This window comes from Petaurus breviceps, unplaced genomic scaffold, assembly GCF_028583685.1.
Source record: "Petaurus breviceps papuanus isolate PSGF00001 unplaced genomic scaffold, PetGlider_PUasm1.0 179, whole genome shotgun sequence".
Lineage (NCBI taxonomy): Eukaryota > Metazoa > Chordata > Mammalia > Diprotodontia > Petauridae > Petaurus > Petaurus breviceps.
Genome location: NW_027185779.1, coordinates 10580079 through 10601007, shown reverse-complemented (window position 1 = coordinate 10601007; position 20929 = coordinate 10580079). Strand labels below are relative to the sequence as shown.

At 38.6% G+C, this 20929-nt stretch overlaps 1 protein-coding gene across 3 annotated transcripts in view; it reads left to right on the top strand.

The window, feature by feature from the left end:
- Positions 1-6511, top strand: part of RIPK2 (receptor interacting serine/threonine kinase 2) — a 56058-nt gene extending 49547 nt beyond the window's left edge. For all 3 annotated transcript variants that reach the window (XM_069086687.1, XM_069086689.1, XM_069086688.1), the window contains exons 10-11: positions 4232-4363; positions 5777-6511. In XM_069086687.1, coding sequence (XP_068942788.1) covers positions 4232-4363; positions 5777-6126 — 482 coding nt within the window. In that variant the 3' untranslated portion in view covers positions 6127-6511. The remainder of the gene's footprint in view (positions 1-4231; positions 4364-5776) is intronic.
- Positions 6512-20929: the final 14418 nt, after the last annotated feature.

The window sequence follows — 20929 nt, the reverse complement described above, 5'->3', positions numbered from 1 at the left end:
TTCTTGGAAAGCATCTATTATTCATATAGTACATAATTCCTATGTATATTCAAAATCCATTGCAATATTAATGTTAATAACAATGAAGATGGTGAGCTACAACATGGAGGGGTGGATAGAGAGCTACCCTCCAAGTCAGGAGGACCATGGTTCATTTTACCTCTGATATATGTAGACTTTTTCACCCTGGGCAAGTCACTTGGCATCTTAGTGCCCCAAGGAAACTCCCTAAGATAATAAGTTGTAGACTGGTTCCCCAGATACAATTGGTAAAAGAAATTTCCTCACCAGAAGTTCCTATACAAATGAAGTAACAGAATTGGGACAGTAATGACAATCACAGTTTACTGTAAAGAAAGACCTTAGGGAGAGGTCTTCAGTGTGTTGGAAGATTTAGGAGGACAGGAATAAGAATTGCACAGGACAAGGAAGTATGGATGGGGTGCAGTCTGTACCAGTATAGAGAATAATTTCATGTTCAATGAAATAAATCACCTTGATTTATATTATCTTATTAAATCTTGCTTTTTTTTTGGAGGGCAATTGGGTTTAAGTGACTTGCCCAAGGTCACATGGCTAGTGTGTCAAGTGTCTGAGGCCAGATTTTGAACTCAGGTCCTCCTGACTCCAGGGCCAATGCTCTATTCACTGCGCCACCTAGTTGCCCCTATCTTATTTAATCTTAACAGGAATACTGTGATGTAGGCAGTACAAGTAAAATAATTACTCTTTTATAAATGAGCTAGACAAGGCTGAGAGAGGTTAGGTAACAAGCCTGTGGTTTCTGATCCAGTAAATGCCAATGCCAAGTCTTCTGATGCCAAATCTAGCACTTTTTTTAAACTATCACAAATTGGGACTGGTAAAGGGTGTGGGGGGGTGAGTGTGTATGTGTGGGGGGGGGTTGAGAGAGAGAGAAGGAAAGAGAGGAGAGAGAGATGAGAAAGAAGGGAGAGGGAGAGAGTGTCAGTGAGAGTCAGCATCTGTGGAGAGCAGATGAAACAGACCATAGGATAAAACTGAAAGGGACCTAAGAAGTGATCCGATCCAATGAATAAATGAAGAGCCCACTTCCGTAGCATCCATCCCACCCCCTTCTAAAGATTTCCAGATGGGAAACTCACCATATCCTAAGGCATTCCATTATACTTTTGGCAAGCTCTAATGGTTAGGAACCTTTTCCTTCTATTAACCTCTCTTCCCCTCTGCTAATTCCTCTTCTGGGCTCAATTAAAATAAGTCTCATCCCTCTTCTTTGTAAGGTTCTTCAGATGCTTCTCTAGTAATCCTTGTATGGCATGATCATTTTCTTTGTTGTGGTTACCTCGATGTACTCTAGCACAGTGCCAAATATGGTGCTGTGCTCCAACAACACTCCCATGTGGCCAGGACCAGATTAAAATATAATTGAAAAATATTCAACAGAATAGATAAAAATATAAGTATAACATAGATAATGTTAATATGTGGTTTTCTGAGTCGCTGTACAACCTGCAGGGATCCTAATGTACAGTTCAGTGGCCTCTGTTTCTATCTGAGTTTGACACCACTGCTCTAGCATGTAAATCACCTCCCTAAATTCTGGCACCCAGAATTGATCAAAACTTTCTAGACGTAATATGAACAGCTGAACTATGGTTTTCATTTTTTATGGACACTGTACTTCTAATGGGTAGCTAGGTGGCATAGTGGATAGAATGGCTGGGCCCAGAATCAAGAAGACTCTTCTTCCTGAGTTCAAATCTGGCCTCAGACACTTACTAGCTATGACCCTGGGCAAGTCACTTAAACCTGTTTGCCTTGGTTTCCTCATCTGTAAAATGAGCTGTAGAAGAAAATGGCAAACCCCTCCAGTACCTTTGTCAATAAAACACAAAATGAGGTCATGAAGAATCAGACACAACTGAAACAACCAAACAATATACTTCTAATAATGAGACCAGGAATGAAATTCTATTTTTGCCATATCACATAGTTGGCTCATATAGAACGTGAAAGACCCAGGTTTTCTTTCACATAAATGGTTGTCTTGCTACATTTATCCTATGCTGTGCTATATCTTTCAACCCAAGGGTAGGACTTTACATTTATTCCTATTATAGTTCATTTTATTAAATTCAGTCCATCATTCTAGCCCAAAGGGTCTTAAACTTTTTTGATTCCTGGACCCCTTTGGCAGTCTGGTAAAACCTATAGACCTCAGAACTGTGTTTTTAAATACATAAAATTACAAAGGAAACCAGTTATACCAAAATACTATCAAAAAATGTTTGAAAGTTCACAGACCCCAGCTTAAGAATCCCTGCTCTAATCTGTTGAGACCTTTGGAGATCTTACCTCTTATTCAGTGTGTTAGCTAACTCCTAACCCAGCTTTGTATAAATTTTTACAAAGTTGATAAACTTCCCATCTCAAGAACTCCACTGAAGACCTCCATCCAGGTTGACATCAATCCACTGATGACTATTCTTTGGGGCTGACAGTTCAACCAGTTTCAAATGCATTTAACTATCCTATCATAGAGCCCACTTTTCTCTATTTTGTATGCAATGATTATCATGAGATACTTTCTCAGATATTCTACAAAAACTCAGGGATACTACAGCTACAAAATTCCTTTGAGGCACCAATCTAATGACCCTGTCAAAAAAAGAAATTAGGTTAATCTGACAACGCAGACTGACTCAGATTAGTGACCACTTCCCTAAGGACTCATAAACTTTCCCTTTAATCATGTGTTCTTCAGTTGTGTCAAAAATAGAAGTCAAGACCATACACCAATAGTTTAAATAGTGCACCTTCTACTTGCTGAAAATCAGGAAGGTGTCGCCCCATTTCTAGTCCTGTAATGTCTTTCCCATGAACTACAATATTTTTAAAATCACAAGCAAATATGTAAAGTGCTTTGAAAACATTATAACTCCATATAAATGCCAACTGTTATTATTACTATTATTATCACATTCTCAAATTGTTTCACTCATTGGGGAAGTATCTTCCAGGGGCACGGTGATTTGCAGTCATTTTAACAATCTATTCTCTCTATCTCCATCTCCCCACTTTTCAGTTCCCCATTCCATCCCCCATTTTTATTCTGTCATTGCCAATCCAAATATTCTATTTGGAAGAAAAAATAAAAACAAAATAGGACTTGTTACTCTTCTACCAGGTCTTCCTTCTTTTTGATTTTTCAGGTTAAAATTCTTTTTGTCATATCTGAAAGTCACTAGGCAAATATATTCTTCATGTTAAAAGTATTCCATATCTGACCAGTGCTAATTAGATTAGACTAAATTCCGGTTGACCTAGGAGTCCACTCTTCACCTATCTGGACCTCATTCTGAAACACCAACATAGCAACTATTCTCTTCTCATATCTGTCTTTTTTCTTTTCTACATACTACTATTACCACATTACCATACACTATTACCACTATTACTACTAACACCACTATTATTACTACTACCACTATCACCATCACTACTACATACATACACATGTAATCTCATTTGATCCTTACCATTCTATGAGACAGATGCTCTTATTAACCCCATTTTGCAAATGAAGCCCATCCCTTAATCTGGCAACTGTGACAAAAATACCACCTGTTCTTCAGTTTCTTTCCTAGGCCTTCATAATCTCTCGGGATGCTTTGGTTATTATGTCTTCATGTGAATCACCAGAAATTCCTGTCATTTATCAAGTTTGGCAAGGATTGGGAAACTTTCCATGATGTCCTTGGCCCATCTGGAGACGATCGCATACCTTCTCTTTTTTCATGCTAAGTACCATATGACTATGTCAGCAGGAAGCTGCCAACTAACACATTCCTTTCTTTATCGCCAGTACTGGATGCCTTCTTTCTTGGCAGCACAGGTAGATACTCATGTTCATTTCACAAGAGACTGCTTCCTACCTAATTCAGTTAGACACACAGTGAGCCTCTACCTGCTCCAGGAAGACTTTCCAGTCTACTTATTGTTAGTGTTCTCCTTCTCCTGACGACATATTAACTGCCCTCTTGTGAGCAGTGTTGTATTCCCTGGTAAAAGTTAAGCTATCTGAGCGCAAGGACTGGTTTTCCTCTTGACTTGGTATTCCCAACCCTGAGCTGGGTGCCTCTTATATAGTAAATGCATGTAGACATGAACTTAATGGACTGGGACTTCCAGAGTGATGTAAGGGACATTTTGCAATAAGACAACCTAATAAAAACTTTGTGTTTTACAGTACAAAATCAGGAGTATTCAACACTGCCTCATTCTACAGCAAATCACTGGGATGACAATATTTCTTCAATCCAAAGAGCTAAATCTTATTCTTCAGCAGTAATACAGACACTCACAGCTGAAGGAAATTCAGGTAAAACAGTTGTTACTTGATATTTTTAAATGGCATTGTTGGCTATATGAATGATCAATAAGTGTGTCTCATAGTAAGCCTGATTATCTTGTCCTTAATTCCATGATGATGATGATAATGATGACAACAATAACAAAATAATAATTATTATAATTAACATTTATATAGCTCTTTAATATTTTCAAAGTGCTTTACAAATACTACCTCATTTGAACCCCTCAACAACCCTGGGAAGTAGGTATTATTATTATTATTATCCCCATTTTACAGATGAGGAAACTGAGGCAGACAAAGGTTAAGTGACTTACCCAGGGTCACACTGCTGGGAAGTTCCTGAGACCAAATTTTTACTCATGTCTTCTTGACTCTCAGTCCAGAGCTCTGTATCCTGTACTAGCTGCTGCCTATATTCATTGACATACTGTATACATTACTCAAGATGTTGTTGCACGAATATCTAACTGTGGAGAAGGATAAAAAACAATATCTTAAGAATTTCCTAGGGGCGGCCAGGTAGCACAGCAAGTAAGAGTACCGGCTCCACTGTTGGGATGACTTGTGGATCGAATCCAGGCTCAGACACTTAGCACCCACCCAGAAACACCTGGCCATGTAACCTTGAGCAAGTTACTTAACCCCAATTGCTTTAAAAAAAAAAAAAAGAATTTCCTATGACTTAATTCTTAAAACTGTGGAGTATTCAAGCTTCAGAACATTCAAATCATATTTTCTTTAGAGAAAAGGAATTTTAATGCTAGTCACATTGGGTGATATAGAAATGAATAAGGGCTTGATCGTTGTCCCCAAGAAGCTTTCAGTCTAACAGGAGAGGTAACATATGTGCTCAAAAAAGTTACAATACACATTAGACTCTAAGTGCAAGAGATATCATTTTCAACTGAGGTAAAATGAGATCAGAGAAAGCTGCATGAGAAGGTGGCATTTGAGGTAGGCTTTGATGGGTAATATTTCAATGGAGTTGGTCAGTAGTACCCACCAGACATGGTTAAAATGAAGGAAATAAAAGAACAAAAGCAGTCTAGCAAGATAAGAATAAAATCACATTTTCACCTAGAAAAGAGAACCAATTTAACCTGGACTATTTTCTTAAACTAAAAAATAATATATATACACATCTTTCTTTAAATATTGATGGATTTAGAGCAAGTGGGAAAGATGTTCCAGATGTGAAAGGAATAGCCCAACTTTCAGCATTGCTCTCACTGTAACTTTCACTTCTCTTATCCATCTAGAGGATCCATGCCTAATGAATATAATCTTTACTTAGCAGGTGCTAGTGAACCATTAGAGGATTTTTTAAACAGAAGACTGATAGAATTTCTGCCCTCCAAAAAAGTAAAAAAATACTTTACTGCAAGTTCACATCTGTCTTTTGTATTTTTTCCCCATTAGGCCCCCTGCCAGAGAGTCAGGGAAATGATGTTGCCCAACCGTGGATCCAAAGCAAAAGGGAAGACATTGTGAACCAGATGACTGAAGCTTGCCTCAACCAGTGCCTGGATGCCCTCCTGTCTAAGGATTTGCTTATGAAGGAAGACTATGAACTTATTAGCACCAAACCTACAAGGACATCAAAAGTCAGGCAAATGCTGGATACCTCCGACATTCAAGGAGAAGAGTTTGCCAAAATTATAGTACAGAAGTTGAAAGATAACAGACAGTTGGGTCTTCAGCCTTACCCAGAAATATCTATGGTTTCTAGGGGAACATCTTTAAATTTATTCCAAAACAAAAGCTTTTAAGTGTTTGCTTAACAGGAGGGAAGGTCAATTTAAGAAAGGACTTTTCTTCTCTCTCATGCTTCAGCTACAATTTTAATTACAAACAATATTTTGAGAATTAGGTATACCACTGGGATGTCTTTTAAAGTTAATATAATTATTTCTGGATTCAACCCTATGGGACGTCAAAGTATTTTTTTATGAATATAAGTGGAGAACTTTCACTGTAGTAGGTAGCTTACAATATTGTGTTTTGTAAATTGATGTTGTTCTATGGCTAAAATAATTATACTTGTTCATAAAAACTATTGTATGATATTGTATTTTTCTGATGCAAGCCATTTCTACAATTGTTAGCTTTGTGAAGTATTTATTACTTGCCTAAAATACATTAAGGTTTCAAAAAGCACGTCTTTGTTCATCGAATAACAAAAGCAGCAGTAGCAGCTACAACAACAGTAATAATTGACATTTATATAGCATTTGCCATATGCCAGGCACTGGGCCAAGTGCTGTAATTATCATCTAATTTGATCCGCACAATGACCCTGGGAGGTAGATGCTATTTTTGTTTTTTTTGGTTTTGGAGGAGGGAAGACAAGGAAATTGGGGTTAAGTGATTTGCCCAAGGTCACACAGATGGTAAGTGTCAAGTGTCTGAGGCTAGATTTGAACTCAGGTCCTCCTGGCTCCAGGGCCAGTGCTCTATTCACTGGGCCACCTAGCTGCCCCAGGGGCTGTTATTAATCCCCATTTTAAAGATGAGAAAACAGAGGCACACAGAGGATAAGTGTCTTGCCTAGAACCAAGTATCTGAGGCTAGATTTGAACTCAGTGTTTCCTGACTCCAGACTGAGCAATAGTACAAAAATATTTAAGTATTTTGGGGATCTATCTTTCTTTTGGAAATGTGACCACTTCCACCATGAATGCAAGATGGAAGTTCCTTTATAATTGAGGAGTTTGGGGGGGAGGTAGTTTTTTTAAATCAAATCTGTGATTAATTTCTTTGATTTATGGAACCCCTGGGTGAGGAAACTCCCTGTACCAATGCAAATTTTATACCTCTTCTGCATTTTACAGTTGGGTGATGTTACTTGAAAAACTGAGAGTTTAAATGATTTGCCCAGAATCACAGTGCAAATATGTATCAGAACCTGGACTTGAACTCAGACCTTCCTTAAATGGAGACAGTCTATTTAAAATAAAGCAAGATGGCACAATGAATAAAATGTGGGCCTTAGAGTCAGAAAGACCTGAATCGGAATCCTACCTTGGACACTTATCTGCTGTGTGACTCTGGGGCAAGAGTTTTGAGAATCTCAATAGTTTTGAGAATCAGGTTCGTTGATTAACATGATTAAAAGCTTTTTTCAAACCTTAAAATGTTATATAAATATTAGCTGGTATAATTAGTATTATCACTACTACACACTACCTCTCTTAGATAAGTTTTCACTTATTGTTATGGCTAGAAAACTCATCACCGTGTATCTTCTTTGAACTAGACTAGCCTGCTCCTTAGACCATAGTGTGGCACAGTGAAAAGGCAACCTAGCTCTCAAGTCAGGGGATCTGGGATTCAGACTCTTAATACTTGTGTAACCTTGGATAAGTCAATTATCTTCCATGGGCCTTAATTTCTTTATCTTCAAAATGGCTAGATGACCTCTAAAATGCTTTTTAGCACTAGATATGTCATCCTCCAGACTGTCCATCCCTAGGCTGATAGTCAAAGCTTTTCCATCTTAGTAAGAACTTTTGAAGTTTGTGTTTCCCTGGCATAGCCTCCCGAATCCAGGGGCACCCTCTGAGCCATCCCCTATTTGATAAACTCCAGTGATTTCCTGTTACCTCTAGGATCAAATATAAAATTGTCTTTCAGGCATTCAAAGTTCTTCATAGTGACTCCTCCCCTCACTTTTCTTCTTAAACCTTACTCCCCAAAATGAATTCTTTGGCCCAGTGACCATGGTCTCTTGCTGCTCCATGAACAAGACACTCCATGTCTCTACTCTGGGTACTTCTCTGTCCCCCATGCCCGGAGTAATTTCCCTTCTAGCCTCCCTGACTTCCTTCAAATCCCTACTAACCTTGTTCCTTCTACTGGAAGCAATATGGCAACCTCTCTTAGTTCTTCCCTCTGTTAATTATTTCCTATTTAGCCTGAATATGGCAGGTTTGTATATATTCATTTGCTTGTTGCCACTTCCCCATTAGATTGTGAGACACTTGAGGGCAGGGGTTATCTTTTGCCTCTTTTTGTATCCCCAGCCCTTAGAATAGTGGCTGACACATAGTAGGCACTTAATAAATGTTTGTGCATTAAGCAAGATTGGTTGGGAGAACTTGGAAATGCCTTTCCGATCCACAAATATCATTGATTTCCTAATCTGAGACTTCAGAGATCACCTGGCCCAACCTCCTTAGTTTACAGGTGGGGAAAGAAAAATCCTCAGAAGTTAAATGACTTGCCCATGTGGCAGAGATGGGATTTGAAGCCAGGTCTCAAAATGTAGTGCTTTCCATTAGAACAGTGATGATACTGATGCCTGTAAACTATGGTTTCATCTTTAAAATAGTTGCAGCCAGTTGGCATTTTATTCTCATTATATGTTAGTATCAAAATTTAGTTCTATTTGGATTAGCACGACATATTTCAATTGCACTGGAACCAATTGCTATATTATTATAACTTTGTATGGTGCAAATTTGAAGATGTGATCACTTCAGAGGATTCATTTTTTGTACATATCAAGACCCAGCTGTAATTGAGCAAACCCTTGGGAGCTAATGAGATCCACAAGAGAGAAGATCCACTTAGAGAGAGAAGTCCTCAAGACAGAAACCTGGGAGAAACCCACACTAAAGGGAACAGGATCTAGAGGAGGAGGAAGAGGAGCGTGCAGACAGAAAGGAGAAAGCAATATCTGAAAAGCCAAGGAAAGAGAATATCCTGAAGCTATTGGTGGTCAGCTGTCAAAACCTATAGAGAAGTCCAAGAGGATGAGGATGGAAAAAAGACCATCAGACTTCGCAAGTAAAGCTATCATTAGTATTCTCTGAGAGAACACTTTCGATAATGGGATGAGGTCAGTATTTTCAAGGTGTTGAGAAATGAATGAGAATTTAAAATGCGAAGGCAACAAGTGTAGACAATTATTTCTCAAAGTTTGCGTGTGAGGATTTATAGATGGCAGAGTGGCCTTGGAGCAAGTATTCACTCTCCAGATTCCAGAAGAGCTGAACAAGGGTGATTGTGGACAATCTTAACTAATCTGGGTTAGTTTAATTTATGTGTCCTGGACCTTTCTCTATCTCTTTGAATTATCATTTATCCCTGAGTCCACAGTGACCATGAGGAAGAGACTGACAGAGCATTTCTTGATGATCCTGACACATGAGAGGGTGAATGCCCCTCCATCTTCACCTGGGGTCTCAAGGAGCATGTGATTCCAATAGATCAGAAGCCTTAAGATAGGAAGGAGAAGGACACAATCTGTACTCTTCAACATCCAGGGTTGACTTCCTCTTTTCCTTTTATTGATTCTGAACATCAGACTTTTTGGCTGCCATGATCGTAATTAGGGGAAATGACTGATGGTCTTGTTTATAGACTGCTGGGCTTCTGCTTGGTAAAAAGGAAGGAGCTGGGTCTGTGGCTATGGTGGCAGCGACTTCTGTCACTGTTACAGCAAGAGATGTTACTGTTGTGTGAGTGAAAGACTGGAAATCAGAAATGTGGGAGAGGTTCCTGTCCTGGAGCAGAGAGATGGGATGGGAGCCATAAGGAGAAAGATTGGAAGTTGCCGGGACAGCCAGCTGTTGTAAATCCCATTTGGCTACTTTTCCTACTTTCCCTTGTTTCTAGTCTGTGATCCTGAGGAAGGGATGAACACCCTCCTGTCACTTATCCCTTATCCCCCTCCTGAAGGTGGCACAGATGGAAGTGGTTCCCTCTGCTCCCTCTCTAAAATTCCCACTGATCTCTCTCCAAAAACTAAAGAGGGCAAAAGGGAAAAAGTTTGAAGCAGTGATTAGGGAGTGTTTGATCCACTTCCTTTCACTTAATGCTGTTTACTATATGACATGACAAGTATACAGGTGATGTGACTATAGTGGGCTCTAAAGGGAGCCCAGCCAGGGTGGGACCTTATGAGTTATTGTACAGGTCAAAAGTGTTGTAATTTAATATTTCAGTTAAATTCAATTTCATCCCTCAGATGAATTCTAGACATGGCCAGCTGGGGTTAAGGCAAAGTGATTGGTTCTGTTAAAACAGTAGACTGCAATAGGTAAGATACTGAGCTTCTGGAAGGCCTGGGCTAAAATCCTACCTCAGATACTTAATGAACTATGTGACCCTAGGCAAGTCACTTGATGTCTCTGTGTCTCAACTTCCGTATCTCTAAAATGAAGAGCTTGGTCTCCATGGACTCTGATGTCCCTCCTAGCTCTAAATTTAGTATTCTATGAAACCATGGGCTTGGTAGTGACGGGGATAGGCTGGGCATTTACAGCTGAGTTCCTTCTAGTATACAGGCTTTTAGGAAGTTTCTCCTGTACATTCCTCAGAGATAAACTGATGAAAACACTAGGGCTAGGTGGCTCAAGGAAAGTTCTTCTTTGGTACACAACTAAGACATTTAAGACATTCCAGCCCTTGCTGTATAATTATTACAATGACACACCGTCATCCTGCAAGCTTAATGTAGGCAGCATTTGAGCCACACATACTTGTACTGTGTCACATCGGTAAATACCTGGACATAGGATGCCAGGGGCCAGATGGAAGTATAAACCTCACTATAGCTTCATCTCAATATTTTAGGTAATAAGGCATAGGCCAAAAAAAAATTCCTCTGTAAATTATGCTCTGAATCCAAACTGATATTTGAGATACCAATCCTTTCTTGTTAATTGTCTGAGACCTCAGTTCTTTTAGCATTAGCCATGCTTTCTTTGAGAATACTTTAAGCAGAAACTTCTTAAGATGTTTTACCACAAACAAAAATGCCATATCATTGTACCATACTGTGCTTCTCAGAGAAAAACCTTTAAGAAGATGACAACTTAAAGACTTGTTAGGAAGTCAGATTTTCAATTTGCAGATTCGCAAATGTATTCGCAATCATTCTGATCTGACCTAATTGAGTTGTTTAGAATATGAAATGTTACAAAAGAAATGTTGCCAAACCTTCTTCCAGAAAACAGCTCTTCAATCTTTGGGGCTTCAGATGATATAATCACTTTCTCTTGGCTGGGTCAAATTTCAACATCTGGTTGCGCTGAGATTACTAAATGTAGAAGAATTTGAAAAGCAAACTATGATCAAAGCCTTTGGATCATAGAATAGCAAGATAAGACTGAAAAGGAATTTAAAGATCATGATGATAATAAAATGGTTGTTTCAGATGTTAAAAAGCAAAGAGCACAATATCATAGCAAAGCTAGAAAGCTACTGCTTCAAAGAAGGGTTGTAATGGTCATTGGTGGAGACGTGCACCTGTACAAAATCACAGATCTTTAAAACTGAAAAGTCTGTGCATGCCAGGTTAAATGCTTCCGTACTAAGTGAATTTAATAACTTGCCATCTAATCTCTAGGAACTAACAACTAAAGATAGAAACATCATTTGAGTAGCCAAATACAAGACATCCAGACAACTATTGAATAAGTACATGTGTCAAATGAAGTTTACATGCTACCAATCAATAAAAAAAAAAAACATTTTTCAGTGCCTATGTGCCAGGAACTCTGCTAAACCAGGAATACACAGAAAGGCAAAAGATAGTCCTTGCCCCCAAGGAGAGCAATCTAATGGAGGAAACAACATGCAGTCTAATGGAAGAGACAACATGCCAACAAATACATGTAAAGCAAGATACAGAGGGAAGACACTGAAATTAAGAGGGCTTGGGAAAGACAGTGTAGAAGGTGAGATTTTATTTGGGACTTAAAGGAAGCCAGAGAAGTCAGTCTGTCTGTGGAGTGGAGGAGGGAAAGCACTTCAGGCATGGGGGATAGCCAGAGAAAATGCCCAGAGCCAAGAGATGGAGTAAGATTGACAAACATCCAGGAGACCAGTGTCACTAGATTGAAAAGTAAATGCCAGGGATTAAAGTATAAGAAGGCTGGCAAGGTAGGAGAGGGATAGGTTATGAAGGGCTTTGAACGCCGAACATAACATTTTGTATTTGCTTATGGAGGCAATAAGAAGTCCCTGGGGTTTATTGAGTAGCAGTATTGGGGGTGACATGATCTGACCTGCATTTTAGGGAAATCATTTTGGAAGCTGAAAAGAAGACAGATTGGAGTGGGGGAGAAATTTGAGGCAGACAGACTCACCAGCCAGCTGTAGCAGTAATCTAGGTATGAATTGATGAGGACCTGCATTAGAGTGGTCAAAGTGTCAGAGGAGAGAAGGGGGTGTATTTAAGATATGTTGCAAAAAGGAAATCAACAAGCCCTAACAACAATTTGGATATTGGGGATGAGAGATAGTGAGGAATCCAGGATGACTCTTAGGTTTTGAGTCTGTGGGACTGGGAGGATGGTGTTGCCCTCTACAGTAATAGGAAAGGCAAGCCAGAAGGGAGGGTTTAGGGGAAAAGATAGTGAGTTCTGTTTCAGATATATTAAGTTAAAGATGGCTACTGGATGTGTAATTGGAGATAGTGTTTTTGTGCACATAGGCACTATCTCCAATTGGAGATGTCTGAAAAGCAGCTGGAGATGTGAAATTGGAGGTTAACAGTAATCAGGGCAGAAAATGTAGATCTGAGAATGAGCACAGAAATGGAACAGGGGCAACTAGGTGGTACAATGATAGAACACAGTTTAGAATCAATAAAATTAATCTTCGTAAGTTTAAATCAAGCCTCAGACACTTATTACCGTGTTTCCCCAATAATAAGACCTATCCCGAAAATAAGCCCTCCCCTTACTGTGTAAGATTCCTCTAAAATAAGCCTTCCCCCGAAAATAAGCCCTATTTAGATTGCTACTGTAGTGAAGGTGATCCCCTGCGCTACACGCTACATTATGGTACCCTCTGTATGCACCGTCCCCCCCCCCCGTGAAACACATGCCACGCTCCGAGCTGCATCCAATCAGAGCTGCAGCAGTGAGCGCGTCATCCTGTTCTTCCCCAGTGATTTGCTTATTGAATAAAGGTACATTTTTTTGTTCACATTTACCTGTTTATTAAAATTGCTGTCAATGTTCATTAAAATAAGCCCTCTGGTGTTTTTCTGTCCAAAAAAAATAATAAGACAGTGTCTTATTATCAGGGGAACACAGTAGCTGTGTGACCCTGGGCTTAACTTAACCTTATTTGCCTTAGTTCCTCATCTGTAAAAAGATTTGGAGAAGGAAATGGCAAACCACTCCAGTATCTTTAGTTAGACATGACCAAAAGTGACTGAACCACAACAGCATAAAGATGGTACACGGGAGCTGATGATTGTTGTTATGTGTCTTTTGTTCTCAAAGAAGACTGTGGCATCAGGAAGGTGATGTTATGACTTGCAAGTGAATTGGATTTAAGTAAGGGAGGGCTGTGCAAAATCAGCAGCCTCACTTTCTCCTCTGGGGCCATCTGTATGCAGTAGCAAGATATAAATTAGGATGACTGAAAATGACCCTGGATGCAGTGGGAGATCTTGACCTTTTTAAACTTTTAAAAAGGTCACAGGTCTCAGTTTGAAGGCTAGGTAAGAAATGAGACAAAGAATGGCCTCTTTTACCTAGTTAAAAAAAAATAAATCTGTAAGAAAGACTTTCAGGGTTTCTGGCCAAAACAGAAACAATTGCTACTATTTACATTCACTTTGAGCCATATGGGTCCAAACAATGACCCCTAAAATGGGACTTAGGTTGGGACCTATTGTTGGCCAGAGTGATAGTCTGAGTGAACTGGGTTTATGGTATGGTTCTTAAGAAACGAATCTATCCAGTAAATCCCAAGATATCTTTCAAGGTTTCAGCAATCATATTTATATTCCTAGGGGTAGCTAGGTGGTGCAGTGAATAGAGCACCAGCCCTATAGTCAGGAGGACCTGAGTTCAAAACTGGCCTCAGACACTTCACACAAAAACTAGCCATGTGACCGTGGGCAAGTCACTTAACCCCAATTGCCCTCCCAAAAACAAACAAAAAAATTCATATTTATATTCTTTTTGGCATAATACTTAATTATTGGATAATTCAGCAATAATGAGGATCAAATCATTTAGCTAATCTAAAATGGAATGAGTGATTCCACACATTCTAATTTAGAGACACATAGACATTTATAATCTATAACCACCTAGGAACATTAGCACAGTGCCTGGAACATACTAGATGCTACATAAATGTGTGTTACACATAAGTACAAATGGATAGATCTAGCAAAATATATAACTGTAATGAGCTGCCTCATAAAGTGGTGAGTTAGTTCCCTTTTGCAGTAAAAGATCAGATAACTGTTTACAATGTTGCTGAATGGATTCATGTCTCAAAGTAAGGGCCACTGGACTATCTGATTTCTGAGGTGTTTTCTAATTCTTGAATATTATGTACCTATGTCCCATTGCCTGAATGTATATTTTTGTAAAATCATACTGATTTTAAAAAGATAGAGGGGAATGGGGAGAGACTTTTCAAATTTCCTAAAATAAACATACATGTGATTTTCTGTTGGTAGGGAACAATTTTTGGAATTAATAAAAAGAAAACTATTCCCACTAGGAAAAAATCATAAATCTCACAGACTATTCTTAGCCTCTAGCAGTGATAAAAACCACAGTCCCGGGAATTGTTTTCCTCCAGGGTAATGTTATACTGTTGTAAACTCTCCTAAGAGAATGGTAGTTTCATAATGCTGTTTGTACTTACCTAAATTCACAAGAAACAAAACTGTCAGAGGGTTCCTGATGCACTTACCTCAAAATTCTTAGTTACCTAGTTGGTCCATTCCTTCCATTAAAATAGAACACATCTGTAACACAATCTTTCAGTGGGCTCTGACAAAGAAAATAGTCTGAAACCCAGGGTTCCTTCCCTTCTATAGATAGACTGTAATGTGTTTGGCTATAGTGTTGCACAACTAAAGCCTGCCCTCAACTAAAATGAGGAAATTCAAGCCCCAGACACATTTCCTTAAGAACAGCAAATTTGGAGAGATGGAGCCAAGACAGTGGAGTTGAGGGAGCATTCTAGGCAAACTCTTTCAATATTCCCCTTCCCAAAAAATGTTAAAATAATGTGTTAAATCTAATTCTAGAGCAGCTTAGCCAATAAAAGGTCAGTGAGACATTTTTCCCATCCAAGACAACTTAGACAGTCAGAAGGAGAGGTGTATGACACTGTGGTAGCTGGCCCAGAGCATAAATGGTAATACCAACTGTGAACCTTGGAAACTACAGCAGCAAAAGCAGCAGTAGAAGCAGCAGCAGTCTTGAGAGTTCACTGAACAAAATAACTCCTTAAAAAGCAAATTTAGTGGGGCAGCTAGGTGGCGCTGTGTGGGGCAGCACCGGCCCTGGAGTCAGGAGGACCTGAGTTCAAATCCGGCCTCAGATACTTAATACAAAAACTAGCCATGTGACCATGGGCAAGTCACTTAACCCCAGTTGCCCTCCAAAAAGCAAAAAAAAAAAAAAAAGCAAATTTAGTCAAATGGAAAAAGATATAAAAATTCACTGAAGAAAACCAATACTTAAAAATTAGAATTGGACAAACAGAATGCAAAGACTTCATGAGACATCAAGAAACAATAAAAGAAAGTCAAAATAATGAAAAATAGAAGAAAATGTAAACTATCTCATCAGAAAAAAACAGCTGACCTGGAAAATAGATTGAAGAGAGATAACTTAAGAATCTTTGGACTACCTGAAAGCCATGATCAAAAAAAGAGCCTAGACATCATATTTCAAGAAATTATAAAGGAAAACTAGCTTGATATTTTAAATCCAGAGGGTAAAATAGAATGTGAAATAATAGAAACACCTCCTGAAAGAAATCCCAATTTGAAAACTCCCATGAATATCAGAGCCAAAACCCAGAGTTCTCAGGTCAAGGAGAAAATATTGTAAGCATCTAGAAAGGAACAATTAAAAAATCATGGAACCACAGAAAGGATCACAAAAGATTTAGTAGCTTCTAAGTTAACAATGCAGAGGGCTTGGAATATGGTATTCCAGAACGCAAATGAACTAGGATTACAATTTACAATAACCTCCCCAGAAAAACTGAGTATAGGCGCAGTGAGTAGAGTACAGGCCCTGGAGTCAGGAGGACCTGAGTTCAAATCCGGCCTCAGACACTTAACACAAAAACTACCCTGTGACCCTGGGCAAGTCACTTAACCCCAATTGCCCTCCAAAAAGCAAAAAAAAAAAAAAACTGAGTATAATTCTTCAGGGGGAAAAATAAATATTTAATGAAGTCGAGGACTTTCAAGCATTCTTGATGAAAAGACCAGAGCTGAATAGAAAATTGGACATTCAAAGACAAGAATCAAGAGAAGCACAAAAAAAAGTAAACATGAAAGAGAAATCATATGGGAATTAATATGGTTAAACTATTTACTTTCCCGTATAGGAAGATGATACATGTAACTCCTAAGAACTTGATCATTTTTAGGATAGATAGGAGTCTTCATAGATAGAGGGCACAGGTCTAAGTCAATTACATTGGGATGATCTCTTTAAAAGAATGGAAAGATTGTTGTGAGCATCAAATGATATATTTGTAAAGTGCTTAGAATAGTGTCTAGCATATAGTAGGCACTTAATAAATGCTTATTGTCCATTATTCCACAGACCCTTGAAGTATAAGAGACATATTAACTATTGATTACAATAAAGTAGCACAAATGGTTCCCAATAGAATCAGGAAAATAGACTGCTCCTGATAAAGCAATGTAAACATATACTTTTCTCTTAGATCAGAAACAAACTCTGTTTGACATCTATTGTTCTTCATCATCTGACTCCTACTAATCTTTCCAGACTTATTGTTTATACATTGTTCTTCTTTACTCACTCTCTGATCCAGCCACACTGGCCTTCATACTTTCCCAAACACAATATTCTCTCTGGACTGTCCCTGGGTTTTGCACAGACTGTCCTCAGAGCTTGAAATGAATCGTCTCCTCCCCTCTGATAGTTAGAGCTACTAGAGCCTTACAGGGTAAAGCTTTATTGGCATTTCCTACATAAAGCCTTTCTTCATCTTCCCAGCTGCTAATCCATTCCTTCACCATTGGTGAGGAGGAGGAGGAGGAGGAGGAGAATAACTAGTATTTATGTAGCACTTTAAGGTTTTCAAAGCATTTTGTAAATATTGTCTCATTTTTCCTTAGGACACCTTAAGACATAGATGCTATTATTATCTTCATTTTATAGAGAAGGAAACTGAGGCAGACAGATATTGTGTCTTGCCCAGGGTAACATAGCTAGTTAAGAATCTGTGGCCAGAATTGAACTCAGGTTTTCCAGGTCCAGCACTCTATCTGCTGAGTCACTTAGCTGCTGCTTGTATTAAATTTATGTAGAATCCCTTTTTTATCTCCTCAACTTAAGAGGCTCCTCAGAGGACAACTTGACCAGAGATACAAAGCTCATCGTGAACTGCACTCCCAAAACTATAGGTTAGCAGTCATCACTGAAGCATTTGTTTACCTTGTCAAAGGATATAATTAGGTCAAAGCAAAGGCATTTACTGGAAAAGTGTGGTAATATTTACATTGGAACTCTGCCATAAAATTGCCACACCCCCAATAAACTTGGGGTTTACTCACATAAACACGCAATGCCTTATTTTCCTCAACCAATGAGGAAAGTAACTTCAGTATAGAAATTAGGCATTAGAGGGCCACATGTGAGAAACACTTTTGGATGTGTTTGTATGTATGTATGTGTTTATATCTCTGTACATATACATGTGCATGTATATATATATCTATATATATAAAACCATATTATACATACTTCTGTTTATCAGTTCTTGCTCTGGAAGTGGATATATCTTCCTTCATAGGTCCTTTGTAGTTGATCTGAGTATTTATAATCCTCAGAATAACTTAGTTGTTCACAATTGTTGCTGTTTACTGTATACAATGTTCTCTTGGTTCTGCTCATTTCATTCTTTGTTATTTCATGCAAGTCTTTCCATGTTTTCCTAAAATCATCCAGGTCATCATTTCTTGTGGCACAGTAGTATTTCATCACAATCACAAGCCACAAGTTGTTCAGCCATTTCCCAATTGATGGGCATCCTCTTAATTTCTAGTTCTTTGCCACCACAAAGAGACTTTAGAACACATAAGTTCTTTTCCTTTTTCCCTGATAATCTTTGGAAACAGAACTAATAGTGGTATTGCTGAGTGAAGATATGCACAGTTTTATCCTTGGGCATAATTCCAGATTGTTCTTCAAAATGGTTGCATCACAGTTCCACTAACAGTGGATCAGTGTCCCAATTTTTCCATATCCCTTCCAACATTTGTCATTTTCCCCTTCTATCATTTAGCAAATTTGTAAGATGATATCTCAAAGTGTTTTAATTTGCATTTTTCTAATCAATAGTGATTTATAGCATTTTTTCATACAACTATATATAGCTTTGATTTCGTCATCCAAAAATTGCCTGTTCATATTCTTTGACCATTTTATCAATTGGGAAAATGACTCATATTTTTATAAATTTGATAACATTCTCTATATATTTAAAACATAAGACCTTTATCTGAGAAATTGTCTATAAAATATTTTCCCAATTTTCTGCTTTCCTTCTAATCTAGGCTATATTCATTTTATTAAAATGTAAGCTTATTAAGGGAAAGGGTCTGTTTCATTGTTGTCTCAATATCTGGAAAAATACTGGTACATAGTGGGTGTTTAACATGTTTTTTCCCTTGAGAAGGTAGATAATGAATGACACTTCACTTATGCTGTCCAGATTAAAATAACAATGTTCACTCAGACCTATCAATTCCTCAAAAAGAAGAATTAATATAAATAAAAGTGGCTGTTAAAACAATTACTCTGGGGGCAGCACAGTGAATAGAGCACCAGCCCTGGAGTTAGGAGGACCTGAGTTCAAATCTAGACTCAGACACTTAACTCTTACTAGCTATGTGACCTTGGGCAAGTAATTTAATCCCAATTGCCCTGCATTCTCCCCTCCAAAAAAGCAAAAAAAAAAAATTACCCCTGGCCTGCTAAACCAACTCTCATTTGGCCCACTTTGACTTCTAAAAATATTCTTCCTCTACAGGACTTCCAGTATGGCATGTCCTCAGCATTATGATTAAAAAAAAAACAATTTATTATCTCCAACTGAACTAAGTTCAACAGGCATTGATTGAGCATCTATTATGGGTAAGGCACTGGGCTTTCTGCTCAGAAAAGGCAAATATTATTAATGATATATTCATCAAACTAACAATTAAAAGACACTTTAAAGTTGTTTTTAACCAAACCTTTGATTTCATGGGCACTTGGTCTAAATTTTCTCTTCGATCAATATTCTTAAACAGTAACCTGGGGCACTGACATGTTAAGTTATTCACCCAGGGTCATGCATTCAGTATGTATCAGAAGCAGGACTCAAACCAGGTCTTCCTAGCCCCACAGACAGTTTTTAACCGCTATATATACAATATTTTCTCATATGTAGTACTCACATATATTATCTTATTTCAGTCTCACAATAACTCTGGGAGAACGAGACATAGTCCCCTTCCTAGCTCAGCATTTACTATAGGACATAAGAATGATCAGCTAGCTTTAATCCAAAATAGACTGTAGAAATGCTCAAATCAAATGCAAAGTAAGAGTCAAGGGTGAGATCCCAGGGAGCTAAAGGGATCTGAAATACTTTATGGAGAGGGTGTCAGTTGAATTGTGACTTTCAACAGACAATAATGGGGAGCAGGGAGAGTGGATTCCAGGCATCACACAGGATTGTATTTTCGGAACTGACTATACAAATCCTTGCTGGGTAATGTTACCTGGCTATGAGCAAGTACAACAGACAAATCAAACAAGGATCACATTAGAATCAATTAACCAATATGATACAGCAGTGATTATTAGTCAGACATGTAATAAATGAGGAGGCCTCTGACATACCTTCCCACTCTTAATATTCTTTGATGCTGTCATCTATTAAGGGCTTACCATATAATAGGCACTGTTGGGGAATATAAAAACTTATAAGACAGAGGTTACTCTTACTCTAGCTATGAAGCAAGACACAAATACACTACAAGGTGGTGTGTAAGTACTGCAGCATCAACAGTGACTGTTGGAATTTTGGGAGAATACAAACATGTACACTCATAGAAGACACAAGTTGAACATTAGTCAGAAACTTTGGTTTGGGAGAGTTTGCCTTCAGATTGAGAGAACCTTGAGGCTCCCTTCTTATAGCATGCAGGTAGCTGGAGAGCTGCAGATCCCTGGGAGGTGCAGACAATGAACCTTGGTCCAGGACATCTGTAACTCTCCTCCCCCCTCCCCACAGCAGAGAGCTTCAGAGGTAGGAAGAGCAGAACTGCTCCCAAAAGAGGAGCTCTTTTGGGGAAGTAGGCTCAAATGGCCTTAGTGCAGGCAGGGGAAGGGTGAGAGAAATGGAACTGTGGCAAGAAAGGTCACTTGATCTACGTGTGCTTTTAAATACAGACTGTAAGGATATCTAAGAGAGTATATAGCCCAAGTTTCTAAGTAGGACCAATAAAATACCCCTAGAAAGTAAACTGGGGCCGTTGGGGCTGTAGATAAAAGCGTTACTTGGTTAAGGACTTTCTAGCCACTCTTTTGCTAAATGTTC